Source organism: Scaptodrosophila lebanonensis, unplaced genomic scaffold (assembly GCF_003285725.1).
Source record: "Scaptodrosophila lebanonensis strain 11010-0011.00,11010-0021.00 unplaced genomic scaffold, SlebRS2 tig00000024-arrow-pilon, whole genome shotgun sequence".
NCBI lineage: Eukaryota > Metazoa > Arthropoda > Insecta > Diptera > Drosophilidae > Scaptodrosophila > Scaptodrosophila lebanonensis.
The window spans coordinates 18,362,073-18,381,450 of record NW_022060538.1 but is presented as its reverse complement, the minus strand read 5'-3'; the positions used below and the strand labels follow the sequence as shown (position 1 = coordinate 18,381,450).

General features: G+C 39.3%; 1 protein-coding gene across 2 annotated transcripts; it reads right to left on the bottom strand.

Moving 5' to 3' along the window:
• Window positions 1-1,198: 1,198 nt before the first annotated feature.
• LOC115621656 (esterase B1) lies at window positions 1,199-18,311 on the bottom strand. Of its 2 annotated transcripts, XM_030515362.1 has the most exons (9): window positions 18,188-18,311; window positions 13,570-13,758; window positions 4,939-5,043; window positions 3,503-3,639; window positions 3,280-3,441; window positions 2,487-3,220; window positions 2,257-2,426; window positions 1,913-2,193; window positions 1,201-1,846 (listed from the first exon to the last, which is right to left on the bottom strand). In XM_030515362.1, the coding sequence occupies exons 2-9, from the start codon at window positions 13,723-13,725 to the stop codon at window positions 1,657-1,659; spliced, it is 1,935 nt and encodes a 644-aa protein (XP_030371222.1). In that variant the 5' UTR covers window positions 13,726-13,758; window positions 18,188-18,311; the 3' UTR covers window positions 1,201-1,656. The 2 variants fall into 2 exon arrangements, with proteins under 2 accessions (XP_030371221.1, XP_030371222.1); XM_030515361.1 differs by lacking the exons at window positions 13,570-13,758; window positions 18,188-18,311 and adding an exon at window positions 9,341-9,756 and having other exon boundaries at window positions 1,199-1,846.
• Between the last annotated feature and the right edge of the window lie 1,067 nt (window positions 18,312-19,378).

The following is a 19,378-nucleotide window of genomic DNA, read 5'->3' as shown; positions in this document are numbered from 1 at the left end:
CGAATGGAGGCTATTTTTAAATGAGCTCAGCTGTGATTTTCTTAAACAATTAACATAATATTAAGGTTTAATCCCTACATTAACATTATGTGCTTCATATTAAAGTGATGAAAATATTATGTACAAAATATTAGGCTGATTTATGTAATAATTAAGTAAATCTATTTGATGGATGCAAGCTAAGTGAGAAATAAATTAATCATGAATGTAAAACATGCAAAAATGTTTAAAACTTTTAACATTTTTTGAAAAATCGACATATTAAACCATTTATGTATGTACATATGTGAGTGATATGTAATGTACACACAAATTAAAAACGTCTTTAAACTCAACGATGGTTGCCTTACAAATAAACTCACCACACTGAAGAAGTACACCACGGCTGGCAAAAGCATGTGGTATGGTTAGTTAGTGCCTATTTCAGTTTTGCATCAAAAAGTATGCAATGAATATTTTCATTTAACAAATTGTTTGGTCTTACTGGCGCCAACAATAATTTTAAATCTAATTGTAAACTTTTTATGTGATGGCATAATGATATTGCAAACGGCGTGCTTAATAAATCCAAGATCTCAAATTTGAATACTTTTGTTATAAAGTAAGTCTCTAACAGATGTTGAACGTTTTTATCTCATCTGTCAAAATGTTGTTTGCAATATGCATCGATATAAACAAATGACTGTTCCGTTTACTAATCTTACGTTGTAACTAAATAAACAGATACTGATCAAATTAATCAGTTGTATTTATATGCTTTGCATTGGGTTCCGAGCTGTTAGCTTCTAGAGCACGATATTAACGCCGATTTTAATCGTGATGAGCAGCTTGTTGAACGGACAGGACGTATTCGATCACCTTCCACCTTCAAATTGAAATAAAACAACACAATATGATTGTTTTAAAACAATCAACTAAATTTGTGGAATCAACTAATTTTCCTAAAAGTTTTTGTTTCCCAATAAATGCTGTTTTTATATAGAGTTGTAAAATCTGATTTTTTTCAGAAATTGTTCAACCAGCTTTAGTTACGACTGAGTGATTTTCCGTTGATATTTTATAAAATATAATGTATTGAATTGTATTGCGCTCAGAATAAACCAAATAAAACTAATAGTTAATAACAAATATACTTTATTATTATATTTTATATTAGAGAAGACGGCGCTGGATACTTTCGACAGCTACCGAATTATCCAGAGCACGTGTAAAAATTGACATTTCGTTAAGACTATTTACACCTGATATTGCGTATAAGGAAAAGATATTGGCTTTGGGGTATCCTAATAATTACAATACTTAAATAAAATAAGTATATGTGTCTCTCTGTGTGTGTGTGTGTGTGTGTGTGTTTAGTGTGGTTGTGTTTGTGTACGTTTAGTTTGTTTCTGATTGTGTGAATATGTATTGTATAAATGCTGCAACACTTACTAACTATATACTAAGCATAGCTACTAAATATACATATATAACTACAAACTACGTAAATTGTACAATGAAATTGCTTTAAATATGTTTTGCGCTCTCTTTCGCAAAATGGCAATGGTTACGAATCAAGTAAATATGTATGTATGCATATGTGTGTGTGTATATGTGTGTGCTATGTGCAGGTGTGAATATATGTATGTGTGCGTGTGGGAGACAGTGCTAAGGACTCTACATAGCCGCACCATTGTAGTGCTGGTACATTTCGTCCCAGAAACGTTGGCGTTCCGGTTCCGGGTTTGTTTTCATATCCAGCGAAGATGAAATGTCTAAATAATTCAGACTGTTCATCACATTTGTTGAATCGATGGGCGCCCATTTGGTTGATAACATGGGATCCTCGACATTCGGAGTGGGTGTGCTGCAAGAGAAAAAGGAAAATGAGAAGTGAGGGAGAGAGAACCCCGAAGTTTCACTGGAAACCTACCCATATTTGGCGAAATTCGTCCACATGCGGACCATGCGATTTTTGACCTGCACCTCCATGGATTTGGGATCCAGGCTCAAGTTGAAGAAGCCGAATTTGAAAAGATAGCCCATTTCATCGCCATGACAAACGCCTGGCCGGGGAATACCCAACATGCGTTTATAAAGGCCCAAGGCGCCATCAAACGAGAAGCGATACATATAGACCGGCGCATTTCCGTACTTGGCGTGATTGCGAGCAGTCCGACGAATCCCTTGAAGGAACATCAGATCGGTGAGCAGCTACAGAGAGAGAAACAATATATCCTACAAAAATATTCCAGAGAAAACCAAGGCATCCCTTACCGCTATCATCTCATCGACAGACTCGAGGCCCACGTGCTTGGATCCCAAGTAGAATGAGCGAATCTCACGCGTGACACGATCATGTACATGCGTCACATTGAGATCGTGAGGCACTAAGCGGCCAAAATCATTTTCAATGATGCTCAGCAGCTGCGGGTTCTTGCGTAGTCCTGCAAACAATTTGGCAAGCGTTATTGGATTTCAAAAATGATAATCTCGCAATAGAGTACTTCTTATGAACAACATGGCCTCGTGCGTGTTGTAGCCAGTCATGTAGGGCACCTCACTGTTGAAATTGTGCTCATTGTACATATCGCTGGGGTGCTCGGTGAGGAATGGTGGCTCATAGAACTCCTCCTCCAGCCGCGACTCCTTGTTCCAGTAGCCCTCAACGACCGGCACAAACGGCAGTCCGACATTGTTACGTTGATCCTCTGCCGTCAAGGTAGTAGGCGCTGCTTCCACTAACTTCATGGCTGGCACACGTCTCAGAAAGTCCAGAATATCCTCAGTATTGTTGGTGCCGACATAGCCCAGGTTGGCAGCCAAGCGAGCTGCTCGCTCCCCCGAACTGGCGCCCATGGACCAGGGATTGAGCGCCGAGCCGCTCTGTGAGATGGCGCGATGAAAGAGACCCTTGGCTTGTGGAGAGAGCAGTAGTAGCTGAACCGAGGAGGCGCCCGCAGATTCACCGAAGATGGTCACCTGCTGCGGATCTCCGCCGAAGGCGCCAATATTATTGTGCACCCACTTCAAAGCGAGCACCTGATCCTTCAAGCCCTGATTGCCAGGCGCATCTGGTCCGGCAGTCAAGAAGCCAAGTGGGCCAAGTCTGTAGTTCAGTGTGACGAGCACAATGTCTTCCGCAACCAAATAATCGGGACCGTATAGAAAAGAGTTGCCCGAGCCGAAGGAGAAGCCACCACCATGCAGCCAAACCATCACAGGTAGCTTGGGTTGGGAACTGCAAATGAAGGACATATTGTCAGGAATGTAATTCAAATTAATCTCGCCTGGACTCACTCATCGTCCTTAGGCATGCGTGTTGTGAATACATTGAGGAACAAGCAGTCCTCATCGCCCTTAAAGGTGTCCAATATCATGTTCTTGTGTGGACAACTCTGCCCCTCACGCGAAGCATCGCGCACACCTGTCCATGGCCTCTCCGGTTCAGCGGCGCGGAATCTGCAAAGGTGAAGGCAAACATTTGTGGCTTGTCTATAGACAATCTATGCGACCCACTGACCTTTTGGCACCCACTGGCGCTGCACCATAGCGTATGCCCTTGAAGCTGTAGTAGCCCCCGCGTTCGCCCGATCGATACTTCTGATAGCGGCCACGTATCTTGCCCGCCGTTGTGGTCACAACAATCTCGCGTTCCTTCTGTCGGAATGAAAAAAATAAAGTTTCTATTCATTCTGCATGGCAAGTGGCATGGCAATGGTATTTTGTCCATTCAGTTCGTGTGAAAAAGCCACAAAAATCAATTTTGATTTCAAATCTGAATTTAAATTTCAAGTGGCAAGTTTAAAGCGGTTCTTCGGCCAAATGGCTGGCAACAAGTCCGTCATGCATCTGCAAGATACGTGAGCGATAAGAGTGGTGCTTGCGCAACCGCCAAGAACTTAGCGTTAATCTTGGACGGAGCTCATGAAAGTGTTCCATGGTGCAAATATTGCGCAACCGTGTGCGAGCATGCTAAGAGCCTGTTTGCCACTTCTCGCCTCACTTAATTGCATTCAAATGGCACCCACTGTGCTGCACAGTGCTCAGTGAATAGTGCTGTGCGTCAATTCACAGATAAATCGCAGCGTGATTTAGTCTCGTTAGTTGCGAACACTCTATCATTAGCTTTGATCAGAATGATGTTTTGGTAAGCTTATAGTTTTTCTTTTGATTTGTTTTGTTTATTTCTCATACCTTTTTATTATTTCCAGTTGAATCTATACTTGTATTGATTGTATTAGGAATTGTTTTCTTTTGAAAAACTGTGACTTCAAGCCGTATTTGAATATTTAACAATCTAATTGGCGAACTCTAAATACCTGACTGGTTCAGTCAACTGCGAGTATCTGCAAGTTACTTTGAAATTCCGAGTCACAGGTTTTCGGCATCGGCTGTCGCGAAAGCAAGCAGCATTCATTACTCGGCACTATGCAAAGTTTTCAGTGTTTGCTTTTGACAAACAGCTGCCAAATTGGCTGCCTGTCTGCCTGTCTGCCTGGCTGCGTAGCTGGCTCTGCTCTTTCTTTGTTATTGAAGCGATTTGCCAAATGCTGTGCACACCAATACTGGCTTAGACTTGACCTCATCTAACAAAGCATTCGGCAAACAGCAGATTTTGGCCAGCTGCATGTGATCAGGCGGTGGCCAGCACTTGTTGGCGTTGGTGGCCCGAACTACCAAGCTGAGTGCTTACATGGCCAACAAGCCAGCCATTAAGCTGGCCAGAAACTTGACTATTGGAACTCGACTTTTGCGAATAACAGCAGCCAGCTCTGACGTTCAAGTTGAAATTGATTAAGCAACTTGGCACGTACATACATACATACATACTTGTATGTATTTTTGGGTATTTTGTGAGCCAAGGTCGTTACACCTAATTGCATTCGCTGCTCGTATGTATCAAGAATTTTCGGTAGGCGTTACTATTCTGCTTCTGCTTCTTCTTCTTATTCTTACCCGTAGCGAGCGAACCACTTCTTGCACCACTCGCATGGCACGCGATGGCAGTAATTGCACCAAAGAATTCGGATGCGAAGTCAGCGTTTTCCATGCCGTTGTCTCCTGCAATTAAAACGGTTGTTTCAGGTTAATTCGGGTTAATGCGAATTATTAACTTCAGTTCGAGATTTTAAGAACTGTTATTGTAAATGTGTGTCTATTCAAATTATGAATATCATTATGAATAGTAAGCGATTGGACAATGAATTGAAATATAATACTTGTATTCCCATTCTCAAATGTAGACTTACTTTTTGATTAAAACATTAGTGTTTTTTTAACTCACAATTATCTATCTGTTGAATTGTCATTAAATGCATCTAAAGAGCCACAATGTTAACAAAGACACTGAAAGGGGTGTTCATGGAATTAAGTCTGTAAATCCTATGCGCGGGTAAAGGATCCTCAATTGCTTTTCTGATTGTAGTAAATTTCCGTTAAAAAGAATTAATCTGCCTTCGCTTGGACCTGTTGAAAAGTGTCTTAATAACCGATTGATACTTTCCACCTTTCTTGATGCTATGTTAGTTGTTCGTTTAAATTATGGTTTTTTGTAGCACAAAAACATGTTTTTGTCATGTATTTGTTATTAGTTACATAAACATATTCTCCTGAAAAGCAATCTTCTGGAATGTCATTTCAAAGAAAACCCAACATGCAAGGTATATCGCTCTTATATAAATTATACAATATAGAATGTTACGACGCTGTATTAAAAGCGTGAACTATCGCTCGGTAGCCAAAGAGCTGTCTATTTGATTTAGTTAATGTAATTTAATTAATTAAAGAATTGTATTAATCACTTCAGCATTAGGGCCAATACATACCAAGTGGATGCTTAGCACAAATTTGTTTGAATTGCGTTGGTTAACGTAGTTCGAAGAAATTAATTTCTGCATTACAAAGCCTTTTTGATATTTTCACAATTTTCCGGGCAGAGAATACTTTATAAAAAGTAGGCATATATTAGTCGAAACTATTTTCCAAACTTACTTAGTATTATTATTGGAAGAATGGTGTATTTTGAAATATCGGCTAATAGATTGCTTTCCTACGCTTAAAATTAGGGCCAATACATACCAAGTGGATGCTTCTGCACTATAAAGCCTTTTTGATATGTATTAAAAAACATTTTCATAATTTTCCGGGCAGAGAACACTTTATAAAAAGTAGGCATATATAACTGGAAAATATTTTCCAAACTTACTTAGTATTTTTATTGGAAAAATTGTTTATTTTGAAATATCGACTAATAGATTGCTTTCCTACGCTTAAAGCATTTAGCATTTAGGTTAGGCGTCAATTATTGCTGTTCGCACTCTGAAATATTGAAGCCTCGTACTATATTTGCATGCGTATTGTAAGTAATGCCTCTTCGATTCAAGGCCCTCACGATGGCAGTTCGTTGCACATAAAGCAAAGGCAAAAATTTTAATTGAATTACGGGCCATTTGGAAGCATAAACATGGAATGCAATGCGCCTTGTGCAAACGTGGCTTCAAGTTCACTGGACCTGGCCCGCGTTGTTGTTGTTTTTACACTAATTGTCACAATTTGTAGTTGCCGAGCTTACAAGCAGTAGTGACATATTTTAATGATGTTAATGTCGAGCTCTGAGCGCTGAAGCCGAAGGTTACAACCCAGGCCCAGTCCCAGGCCCAGGCCCAGCAAGTGAATTTCATTTAATTGAAATGCCATTTGCATAACTCAAATGGGCCGAAAGCGTTAGAGGCAAGCGGCAACTGGCAACTGGCAGCTGGCAATTGGCAATTACAACAACAGCAGCGGCAACGAAAACAATGACGCTGGCAACAATTATGGCCGCAGTCACGTGCGACTGACTGTCCGTTCATCCATTCATCCGTCTGCCCGTCTGTCTGTCTGTCCGCCTGTCTGTCTGTCTGTCTGTCTCGTTATCTGTCAGTTTGTCTGCTCGCTGTCGCATTAGCCGTACGGGTATATCGCGCCGCTAAGTAACTGAAATGTATCTTGTAGTTGTGTGTGAATCATGACACAGTTAGACGAACAACATGCGTCGTTGCTGTTGTTGTTGTTGTTGCTCTTGTTGTTGCTGTTGCTGCGATGCTCTTATTGTTAGCCGCAGGCAGCGGCGCCATTTGAGCCCCAAATAAGTAATCAGCCGAATTTCAAGTTCACGTTTTATGCGTTTTTATGCTAATTTTGTTTCTGTTGGTGTTGCTGTTATTATTTTTGCCCCCTACGTGGGGGTCTCCTCGGCCATTTGTATCGAATTATGCTAATGTGGGTGTAGCCGACTTATAAAAGATTCAATTTGGCTTTGAGTTTGATTCGAAATGTGGCATGTTTGGCATGTTGTTGTTATGCGTATAACTGTTTAGTGTGTTGTTGCTTTTTGCGATGTGAAACAAATTAAATTGCACCGATTTGTGGCTCAATAAGTGGGTCATTGTTCAATTTAATTGAAACTGATCATAGCATTTAATGTTAATAATTAAGTAAAAGTACATGTTCGCATTCATTGAAAATAGTCTTAAAAGGGAGAGCGGTGTCTAGAGATTGGTTAAGCAGTTTTCAATTACCGGCTTAAGCATATTTCTTTCAAAACAAATTTGGCCAATATGTTACACTTGCAAAGGGTATATTCCGTTCGGCACATGTACATAAATGCGCGGCACGAAAAAAATAGTCTCATCACAAAAGCATCACAACCGACATGGTCAGATATGGGATACCTTATTCATCAATGAAGAAAATTTAATTTCTCTTGCATATCGTCAATCATCATCGCCATCTTCCAATCTGAACTAACAATCAGCAGCATGAATACTGACAGATATTTTAAAGTCACCTACAATCTCCCTATCTTCCTCACAGAAAATTTGCCTTTTGGCGCCTGCCTTTTTCTAGGAAAAATAATTTATCAGTTCAAATGCCATCCTGCTAAAGTTTTTTTTTTCAGAATCCTACAGCTGGCGTAAGGGCGATCTGCCGATTCTGTGTAAACTTTATATATAGCGATCTCAACCTGGTGTGTTGGTTACAACACATACTCCATCGTGAACAATCCTATAGCTGCTGTTAATGCAAATTGGAAAAGTCGTTTGTTTGTATTCAAACAATATATGTATGTATGTACATATACGAATGTCTACATATGTTACTTAAAAGCGTAGAAGAAGTAATGTATTTAAATATTATACTCTAATACTTAAATAACATAACATTGCTTGAAACCCCTGCAAAATTATAAGCTGTTTGCGAGTTAAAAATCCGAGATATAGATTAGAGCAACTTTGAATAGAGAAAGATCTGTGTAAGGCAGGTCCGCCGTAGGTCTGTCGACCATCTTTCTCAACGACTTTCCATATCTTCAACACCCTGTTTATAGTGAGAAACCGAAGAGCAAAAGGTATGTAGACTCTCCTTATAATTATTTCCTTAACTTGAAGTTTGGAAAGAGGAAACAATTCGAACGTTGACTCACATTATTTCTAACTGTTAATACATCAATTAATTTTTGTAATGAAACAACAACCGAATGTGGCTGTTTTTTCTCGTTAATAAATAACTCGTTAATGGTTGTTTTTCCACATTTTATGTCACTATCATCGCATGATCTTTCTTATCTCACCGACCTTATAAGGTTATGGAAAATGATTTGCAAACTTTGGCTCGTTTGATGAATACAAAATTATAGGCTGGAATATTTCCTATGTACATACTATACGTATATATAGTACTTAGTGTATATTACACCAAATCAAATATATGCCAGCCTCAATAAGATAATGCTCTTGAGAATTAGATATACCAGACAAAGCGATAGACCATTAGTCTACACCCATCACGCCATAAGGTTCTATTTGTGAGGGAAATGGTTGGAAAAGTCATGGTAATAAAAACTGTTGTGTAAACAGCTAACATCAGAGTCGCAACAATTGGACATTGTTCTAAGCCTGTGCTGGATGTGCATTTAGAATTGAATAGACCCCGATTGGTGCATTTAATATGTGAGAGCTTTCTTTGTCCCACTCTCAGGGCCTGCTAACTTTTGAATTACTAAAAGGAAATGTGCATAAACTATCTCATAAATTGCATTTGCAAATTGCAGACAATGGCATGCCGCGTACATAACATGATGCCGATTATTATGGGCATTACATAATCACTGATACAAAAACAACAATACTCGTATATAGTATGGGAGCTTTCACGCTACACTCGGTTTCCAAAAATTATAAAAGCGAAATAAAATGCATTAAGCGCGTGTAGAAAGTGGTTTTGGAAATGGAAACAAAGGCAACAACAGCTGCAGTCCGGTAGTAAATCGGGAATACTTGTACAATTGCCTGAAATGCCATTAAAAATCGCAACAAACCTCTGTGGTAGAATACAATTGGGATGTTCTGCTCGCAGTGTCGTACGACCCGGAAGAGATTTCTGCACTTGTTGTTGTGAACATTGAGGCCGATGGCGTTGGTGTTGGTGTTGCTGCAGTTGATGTTGTTTCTGTTGTTGTTGTTGTTGCTGTTGTTGTTGTTGTTGTGCCGATTAACGGGAGCACTCGGGTAGCCAAATCTTCCATGTCACTGGCCATCGGAGTCGGCTGCCAAGCGACCGCATCCAACTTTCTCTCGATGTTCATTTCGTTCCCCAACTCGCTCGGCACTCGTTGGCTACAGATGGCCAACACAATTAGAGTGATGGCCAGCACGAGGCTTGTAATGGAGAGGGCATAGACCCAGCAAGAGCTGCGACAAGCCATAATGGGGAATTGGCTGGGTCGGTGGGTCGTTTTGTTTGTATTTTCGTGTTGCAACCCACAAAGCCGTTGACAATTGCAACCGTCGCAGTTGCACGCGTTGCAATGCAAAACAATAATCTTTGATTTATTGAACGCTGGTCGGGGGCTTTCGTCCGACTCTCTGTTGACACACTGCACTACAACAACTGCAACAACTGCAACAACTACGACAATAGGAAACAGCAACAAAGCGCAACTGTTAAACTAACAAAACTTCAACTCAACGCGTTTCGGTTTTGCGGTCCGTTGTTGCACACGCGGCCGATGCTTGAAGCCTTTTGAGCTGCCGGGGGCACAACTGGTGCTTCAAATTTAATTCGTGTTGGCTTTTGGCTCAACACTACGAGGCTGGTTGTTGTTGCCATTACTTTTATAGATAGCTGTTGTTTAGTTTTGAAAACATTTTTTGTTTTTTTTTTTCCAAATGCTTGTTATAATTTATTTTTAGCTTCAGTTGTTGTTTATTTTTCAAAGTTATGTAAAGCACGCCACTTTTAGGTGCAGACGATGTCATTGTTGTTGTTGCTGTAGCATTTATTAGTGCATTTGATAAGCGACTTGGAAATGCAATAATGAGTAGCTATGGACATACTATATACGTGGAGTGTGTATATCTTTCAGTGTTATCAGTCGGCGGAAATGTTAACACTTGAATTACATTTTTTTTCAAATTAGACATGCGTGTGTACAATTGTTTATCGAATTAGCATGTCCTCATGTGTGAAAACATGTATTTAATTGAATTATAGAACTACATATAAGAGATGGATCTGTTGCTATAGTCAATGCGGATTTCAACTAACCATGTTAAACTATAGAACAGGCTGCGAAGCACGCCAATCACATATAAAGCTTTGAGCAAATGATGGATATAAATTCAATACAACTGCGAAGCAGATACATGTCAAATAATATTCAATATTATATATTATATTATCTTTTATGTCGGTATGTAAACATTGAATATATTTGAAAATAAACAACCGATTTTCAAGTATGAGATATTTTTATTTAATTTGGTTCTGTACAATTTCTTGAACTTAGGTTTTCAACACTGGCACACCCTGTATACATCGGAAAATGTGGGGACATACATACATACATCACGATTCTAGCTCAATTTTAGAGCTCGTTCTTCTTCTTCATCGATAAATTTTATCCGATAACCATATTCATTTCTAAAAGAATACTGAGTACAATAGGATCTTAACAAAATCAGTAAACAAGTAGGATAATTCTAGTTAAATGCTTTAGAACAATGCTTTTACAATTATATTTGAAATGCGTTTTGCATTTCGGTTTTTTCTTCCAAACTTCGAATCACTGACCACACAAATACCTTGCAGGGCTGGTCCTCCACCGACCAAAGATTTAATTTACTGTTTTTCATCTTCCAAAGTAAATTGGCTTTTAGAAACTTCATAATTTCTGTGCTAACTTCTTGTTGGGAAATTTTCAATTTTTACATTTTTTTATAACTTCTAATCGGTATCTTGGCGTTTATTAGATATTAAGGCATCGTTTTTTTTCTTTTCTATATAGACTTTTTAAGCATAAAAGACGTGAGACATAATTTTCTATTGCCAGACGGGAAGTTTTTTTATGTGAAGGCTTCACAATTATACAAAATACTGATTAATTGAAGATTTCTTTGTTGTTGACTAAATTCTTCCTATATTCATTTATTGGGGTATATTTTTTGACTTCATTGTGATACAAAATTCGTCAACATTTATAAGTAGTTTCAATTTTCGTACACTCGAAGACTGAATAGCATTTACTGACAGCTCTTCATTCAAACTACATATTCGTCATTTATTTATTTACCTCTTTCCTTTTCAGCGTTTTAAATTATTCGCTGCTGTGTTTATTAATTTAATTATAGTATGTGTATATATGTGAATTACACAGAGTATGTTTGTCGAGTCGAGTTGCCGGGTGGCGGTGCCACATCAGCGCTCAGTTGTCATTCACGCGCATTGGGCACATTCTGAATGAAGTCGGTGGAAAAACAATAGAATAGCCAAAAAGTGCCAACAGTCGGATTTCGTAGTGGCCCATGAACAAAGTTGCAACAGTGTGGGTGCATAATTAGAAATGGTTTTAGGCCTTATGGCCATGCCAGGCAGAGCCAACACCTCTCCGTCCAGAAGTCGATATGACGAATTCATTGAGTTTAATGTGCAACTCATAAAATTCATTAACAGACACATGCAAATGCATGCCCCACACTCTCGTAATGTATGTGTGTGTGTGCGTGTGTGGCAGGTGTGATGTGTGATTGGTGCGAGTGTGTGCCCATGGCAATAACAAAGGCAATAACTCAAAACGCCCAAACAGCTGAAGACAATAGCATGACGTTCATTTCGGCTACTGGCGACAACTACAACAACAACCATATTGCTGTTGCTGTTGTCGCTCAAGTGTTGAATTACTTGAAAACAACAAGAAACGGCAATTTTCGACATGGGTGTCAAAGTCGTACGCCCGTTCGGTTTTGATTGAAACTAAAACGAAATTCAGCAAAAAATCGTACGCCGCACCATGGCGCGAATCAAAAGAATAGTCGACGAACTTTAATTTCGATTCTATATTCAATTCAAATCAATATTTGATTGAATTCATTCACCCTAAACATCCCACTAGTTTGGTCATTCTAGATCTAGTTTTTGAGATCATTGCGTTCATACAGACAGACGGACGGACATTTCTCTATCGACTCGTCTTGTCATTCTGATCGAGAACATATATACATACAAGGGCGAAGGCAGGGGGGGGGGGGGGGGGTCGTTGACCCCCCCTAGAAAAAATGTTGCCATCTAAAGTCGATCACACGTTCATTATTATGACGCATTATTTCGCCTTAAAATGGATCTGAGTTAGATTTCTTTACGTTTTTTCATTGATCATATGCATAAGTTAATTGTTAAATGCATCGTGCATTATTTAATCAACATTTTAATTTTTTAAAAGTATACATACATATATACTTTATAATATTTTACTCCTCTATTTTACCCTTTGGGATTAGAGTATTAAAAGTATATTGTACAACAACAAATACAATTTACGATCAATATTGCAAAATAAATTTATTCTTTTTTAAAAATAGATAAACGTGAAAATTTGCCATTCTAGTACATTTAATTCATTTGGGTTGCTAACTTACATTTACTGTGATTTTTTTAGAAACTGTTTCATTCAACTTTATTTACTTTTTGAATATTTTGTGACACTTGGATCATGCGAATATTGATTAATATTCCAACAACATTTTAAGGTGGTAGTCATTTAATTGCACCAAAAAGTAGCTGAAGTATATTTATGTTAGTTTTTACCAAAAAGGATAAAAAAGTACTAATTGAATGAAATGAGAGATTAGCCCAATAAACTCGCCAGTGTCAAGAACAATGAGCAACAATTGTTGACATTGCTTCTTAAAGTAACACAAACTATTTGCATAGACAATTCATTATTAATGAGCAGTTAACTATTATTTAGTGTCCATATTTTCTATTTACTTAGTTATCTTCTCCATTAGTTGAGCCAATCACAATTATGCCAAAAAGACAGTCGCGAAATTTTAGTTTTTGCCAACAACATGAAATATTGGCCTCATAGTGCGCTGGCACGCTTCGCTTGTTGTTGTGAGTTGGACACATGCGCGTCTTCGCTTCTTTGTTTGCTTCCAAATAAATGGCACACTCTCTATATACACAACACATGTATGTACATACATGTGTACACAATTATGCAGAGCCGCGTAAATCGCGTTAGAGTTGGCTTTCTTTCCGTAAACTCACCTTTAGCGTGTTGGAGATTTTGCCCGCCCGGGCTATGGCCGTCCCAAATGTGGAGGGCGCGATGGCTATTGTGGTAGCCTCCGGCACTAAACTGCAGCAGAGCAGAAAGGCCATGAGTGGCAGCAGCGTTGAGACTGAGAGTCTATTGCCTCTCATTGTGTAGTTTCTGATTCAGATTTGGCTTAGCGTCTAAACAAGAAAAAAGTTGTAATAAAACGAATAATGCGTTCGTAATTAATTTTATTTGCCAAAGCCGCGAAATCGAAACACGCTCTGCCGACAGCGGCAACGACAACAAAAACAACCGAGACGATAATGACGATGATGATGATACCGATCCGGCCGCTTCTGCATTGAGATTGAGACTACTTCTTGGTCACGGCCAAGCAGCGGCGAATGTCAACCGCTTAAGAGCTTTGTTAGAGTAAACCGCGCTCTGCTACGCCAAGCGATGCACTGACTGTGCCGCGCCACACACAGTAGAACTTCTATACGATTAACATTACTAAAGTATCTAATTAACAGACTCAGCTGTCTCAGCTGCGCTGTAATTAACGTGAGAGTAAGCCAGTTACTGGCAAAACAACTCATAAGTGGTATTTTATTCGGCAACCATGAACTTGTAGTAGTTCATGATCGCGACTATATAATTTCTTGAATTGAATATTAATTCAAAACTGGCTGAAGAAACTTGATTGTATTGTTTGAGAGCAATATGAATAAATCTGATAGTCAAAATAGTGATGCTGAACATTTAAATAGGGAAGCACTGTTAATCTCTTACATCGCTAAGCTGTAATAATGTTAATGTTAAACTGTAAAATGTAGGTTGCTGAGAAGTAGAACTGTTAATCTGTTAATCAGCGAAGTTATCTTTTTCACTGATAAATTGTACACTTTTTATCAAAAGGTACATGGGACAGTACTTGTATATTGATGAGCGAGCAAAAAGAGTTATAAAAAGTCAGGATGTGAGAAAGTAAACCAAATATTATTTGAAAAATCTCATTCTGTTACTTTTCTAAGTTCAGGAAGTTTTTCTTAATAAATGCAAGTAAGTTGCAAACGTTTTTAGAAGCTTAAGGGTTTATAATGTGTTGGTATTGATTTTTGAAAATAGAAGAAGGGGACACATCTAATACACTTTCCAAGAGAAAAGTTTTCTTAGGACTTTTCACGGCTTCAGAGGACTTGCATATGCATATATCGGAGAGATCATATTGCGATATGAAATAGAAAGAAAGAAAGACTAGAAAGAGTGATATTTGTTTGTGTGATAACAATGAATAGGCTTACAAATATAATAAGTACTTAAAATTCATTCCCATGTCTATGTGGCACTTTAAGCTGAGAACTATAAAGTAAGGGGGGTATTAAATTCACTCCTTCACTAATGAATTTACATTCATTTTCTCCGTTTCGGCGATTCTCTAAGTACAAGTACAATTTGTTGCCACATTCCTTACATTTCAGCAATTCAAAGTTCAGCTGTTTGATTAATTGCTTAGCAATCAATCACTCACTAAATGGGTGCAACTAATTCCACATGATCTTCATTCATTAAAAGAGGACGAATAAATAGTTATGTGTGATAAGAAATTAATACATTCTTTGCAGTGCTTGATTATCTGGTTTGTCTGCCCTATAAATCAATGATGTATGGAAAAAACATGCCGAAAAAAAACATATTTGTGACCTTAATCGTTAACAGAAGATGTTTGGAAAACTAATTTTTAATTCATAACTGCTGGCTCGCCTTTAATAATTTGTTGTTGCCCTGCAAATAGTGTTTACTGTACATAAATACATTTACTGTGCGTTTCTCTGTGTCTTGACCGCTGTTTTAACTTTAATTGGTCGTAATTTTTTTATTTTTGTTTACTCGAGTGCACTTTGCTTTGATCAAACTAATACAGACGTTATGAGTGCTCTTTGCTTTGATCAAACTAATACAGACATTATTTAATTTTACTTTGACTTTAATACTTTGCTGCTGCTGCTCTTGTTGTTGTAATTGTTGTTGTTGCTTTAAGGTCGTTGTGCCGGCGTGCACTTGTGTTTAAGCCAAATATTTGCATGCATGCGCCTCACTAGGCATACGATTAATTAAGAATTCATATATTGTGCTTATGGTGCTCAAAATTAAGTTCGATGTTTTACATAACTTAGTTGACTCAATGGCAAGGGTTAATTGACTGGCAACGAATGCTTGTTAACAAAAAAGTAGCACGCAGCTTTTAAGGCAAGGCGGAAAGACAAGCGAGAAGGTCAAGTGCACAAGGCATAAGACGAGGGAGCTGCAAAAACAATCTAAGCCAATGGCAGACATATTAACTAGTTCGAGTTCTAATTAAAACTCAAACGAACTAGACCGTGCTAATTAATTTTAAGTTTACTCACAAATCATTAGCACGCACCCAAGACACATTTCCGCTTCCTCAAAAATCGGCCAAATTTATCTGTCAAATATATTTACTCAGACACTCAATGTCTTGCCTTTTTGCCCATGATTTGGCGTAATTCCTAGCTAAAACGTTTTTCTGGTCGGTTAGCCTGCGCCGAAACAAGTTCTCAGCGTCAATGGCCACAACAAAAGGCTTGGGCAACAAACTTGTTTCCCCTACCTGAGACTTAACAGTTTGTAATGTTAACAGATGAGACCTTAATTGAAATAAATTTGATGGCAACATCATGTAAGCCGTATTAAGAAAACATTAAAGCTAAAGCTAACACAAAAGCGTGCGACTGACACGCCCACAACTAATATCGCGATGAAAACGAAGATGAAGACAGCAGCTCGCCGCACACTGCATAACACACATAACACACACATACACGTACATATTTGTATATCAGTATATACTGAGATAAGTAACAGTAACCCACTTCCTACTTGTAACAGCAACAACAATCACAATAACAGCGCAGTGAGAGACGGCGGGGTTGGTCTCAAGTGCGACGACATTGTCGGTGTTTGTTTGCTCCCTGCCTGCCTCTCTGTTTGGCCAACAATGCCGTGCCCGGGAATGCTCGTAACACACTTGCACTTTCGTTGAAAGTTGTTTGGCCAGCTGCAGCGCCATATGTGGAGAGAGGGAGAGTGAGAGTGGGAGTGGGAGAGCGTTGTAGTGAGAAGCTCTCTCTCAAATCAGCTGTGCGCTGGACTATCAATGAACTCTACGCCACGCATTGCACAAATATTAACCGTAAGTCATCGCGACTTGCCTTCTGTTGCTTTACAGGCATATGCAAATAACAGAATGGCGCAATGTTAATCGCAATGTTGTTTATAAAATACTTGTGGAAACAGTGCGAGTGCGTTGGCCACTAAGGATGTCAACCGAATGCGATTTTGCAAGGCCCCATCTGAGCTGCAAAGAGCCAGGGAGAGAGACAGGGAGACGGACAGTCACAAATTAGCAGTGTTCAGACGAATAATGAATAGCTGAAAGCAAGTGCCCGAAAACGGGCAGAAACAGGCGAACAAGACGCGAAAGTGCAAGAAAAATCTGTGAGGTGGTGGGTGTGGGGAGGAGTGGGAGGAGACTGTTGCTGATAAAACGCAGTCAAACAAGCAGCTGGGAGCTGGGAGCTGAGTGGCTGGTTGGTTGCTGCCTGCCTGACTGCCTGACTGGCTCCCTGGCTGATGTTGCCTGTTGGCTGTTAGGTTGCCGCTATGCGGCCATTACGTAAGCGCTGAGCAAAACAAAAAAGGTAAATATTGGTAAAAATGAAATAAATAAATAAGTTAAATAGCTGAAGCGACTGACGGGACGGAGGAGAGAAGAAAAAACATGGCAGCAGGTGAAGCAAGAAATTCGCTGCCGAACGTGCGTTTGTTGGTCAAGCCAAGAGGGCGGTGGGCCGCAAGAGAAAGATATAGAGGGCGAGAGATAGAGAGAGAGAGAGAGTAAGAGAGCTCCATCAGCTGCTTAAATGACAAAAGACGTTTTATTTTCTTTTTGCTAATTCGAGGCATTTAATTTGTGCATGCGTAAAAAATGTTAAGTTCGCCTGCCAGCCACATTACATAAAGCCTGTGTCTGGGCCACATCTCCAGCGACGAAGACGAAATGTGCAGCAAACGGAACTAATCGCGCGCAATTTGCAAGGCATGACAAAGACAAAAAGGCCATAAAGCAGCTGCTGCTGCTGCTGCTGCCGTAATGCGCTAAAATGCCTGACTAACTGACTAACTGTCCAACACTCTGTCTGTCCATCCGTTACTCTGTCCATCCAACTGGCCATTGTGGACGCACAGCGAAGCGTCGTTTCGTTAACTGAAAGGTGTGTTTGCTTTGGCAAATATCGGAGTAGTCACTAAGCTAACAAATAATATTTGGCATATTTTTGTTGTTACTCTAAATATACATATGTGCATGTGTGTGTGTGTGTGTGTGCCTTAACAATGCAACAAACACAATGTCAGGCAATTAGTCGAGCCCATTAGAAAAAGTGAAAAGAAGTAAATCAAGTTTAGAATGGACGTTGACATTCAAAATTGGAAATATGGCCAATACTACGATTAGGTCGCGCACGCGTTCACATTTGTTAAACCAATAAGCCACACACACCACTCCAACCGAAACTGCAACTGCAACTGCATACACACACTCACACAAGTATGAATACAAACACCAATACAAGTTCAAGTTTGTCGCTTAAGTCTTTCGTGTTCCGTTTGGAAAAGTGCGCGCGTCTTCCCACTCGTACGCTCCGCGTATTTCAAAACTGTTTCGTGCTTCTCGTTTGACTGTCGCCGCCGAACTGAGGCTGCGGCTCTGCAGCGTTGCGCTTAAGCGTCAAATTGCTCTTTTCACTTCGCCAACAGCGCTCGCTGCACGGATGGGCCGTCTGCGGCGCTGTCGCTGCCGCTGTCGTCGTCGCCGTTGACCGACCGCGGCACATGCCAATAACATTTTTACACCTTGGCAGGTGGGTACCATAACTATCGGCTAATGTTTGTAGCGCCCAAGCGAGAGCCATGTCATATACTTACTTGTGTATACGAGCTTATCAAAAAGTATTGAAACTCTTTAGCCTTACTTATGCGCCGCTTATCGTTCCGTCTGTCCATCTACTCGGCTGATTCATTGAAAGCTGCTTATTTTCTTCACTTGAGCAGATAAGTATTAATCGAAGGTAGTTTTGAAGGTTGCAACACACCGGAAAAACCTATTATTACTATAAGTAGAAAGAACTTAGCGTATCAGCTAAATGGCCAACCAAAAGTATGTACAAGTATAGTGTAGGCCATCGCCTCTCTTTAAATTAGTAATCCAATGGGGATCAGCGATCGAAACAGCTCAAAAAATACACAGGAATTGATTAGTTGATTAGATATTAACAAGTCTTCCATTAGAAATGACAAATATACTTACAAAGTTAATTCAAATCAAATGGTTAATTAAATTTCTTAATAATGTTACGCCTATACTTTTATTAGTTCGCATAATACTACTATATTTCTTTATGATTAGTCAAAAATTACCATTGCCACAATAATGTTTACATCATTCTGTCTGTACTGATAATGGCCAAGACTTGTTGAAGGTTCAGTAACGATTCAAATATAGTAAATATATATTTAGATGCTCGAATATGTGACAAAATTTACTTCAATTTTTTAAACCTTCCCTTGCTAAAGAAGTTCATATTCATTATTGGATAATAATCGCTTTAAGAATAACCCCAAAAATGTACAAATAGAGTATTAAATCATCGGTCCGCCAACGACAACATTTTCTAGCATTTGTTAACTTTTTTTGGGTTCCGACGTGAAAAGTAAAGCTTTATCTTGCGGCCAAAC